Genomic DNA, 768 nt, shown 5'->3' with positions numbered 1-768 from the left:
TCAAAACAGAATCGACGGCCCTTCGTTCCTGCGAACAAACGAACAGCCCCACGATCAGCAACGCGGCCTCAAGCAAAGGCACAAAGAGACAATAAGATGATGAAGGCTCTAGCTCTGCCCGACAACTATCGCGAGGGAAATCTGCACGAAGCCCCAGCCCCTTCCCTGATCTCGGCGATGACGGAAGCTCGCAAATATAAAACTGAGAGGAGGAAGAAGAGCTCGAGCATCGAATATGGATTTCTCAATCGAGCGGCTGCCTCGACAGGCGTCATCCCGACGCGCATGGAGGCCACAAACTCGTTTGAGTATATGGTACGCGTTAGGATTTCTCCTAATCGATCTTTTACTTATCTCCACCCCATTTACGTATCTTCGCCCCTAATTAACAGTCCCTTTCTTAAATGCGACAGCTTTCGGATGACGATGGCGAAGATGGGAAAGCCGACGCGTCCAGGGGTCCTGGACCGGCGGAGGTCGAGATCAAGGCCGGCGAGAAGCGAAGCAGGGATGCCGCCTTCAAGAAGCACTCGTGCAGCCTCGATGCTCAATCGCTGGGCGAAAAGCGAGGCACCCGCGACCGATCTTGCAGCATTCCAGCGCACGTGTCGTTCGTCCCCCTGTCGTTGGGATCGTCCGTGCCCGAGCAGCTGCCGTCTTCATCTCAGTTGGAGGACGAAGACGAAGACGAGCCCGCACTCATTCCATCGACCACCACCAGCACTACCCCGCGTTCGCCACTCGCTGGCAGCCGCACTGTGAGCCGAC

General features: G+C 56.5%; 1 protein-coding gene across 1 annotated transcript; it reads left to right on the top strand.

Moving 5' to 3' along the window:
- On the top strand, positions 1-767 carry ACA1_021810 (uncharacterized protein; the record flags this gene model as incomplete). Its single annotated transcript, XM_004335098.1, has 2 exons — positions 1-315; positions 414-767. Coding segments are annotated over 2 exons (669 nt in total), but the record flags the coding sequence as incomplete, so codon positions are not given.
- Between the last annotated feature and the right edge of the window lies 1 nt (position 768).

Source organism: Acanthamoeba castellanii (assembly GCF_000313135.1).
Source record: "Acanthamoeba castellanii str. Neff unplaced genomic scaffold scf7180000084219, whole genome shotgun sequence".
Taxonomy (NCBI): domain Eukaryota; phylum Discosea; order Longamoebia; family Acanthamoebidae; genus Acanthamoeba; species Acanthamoeba castellanii.
Note: the sequence above shows the minus strand (reverse complement) of the source record. Positions and strands in the feature narration are given on the sequence as shown.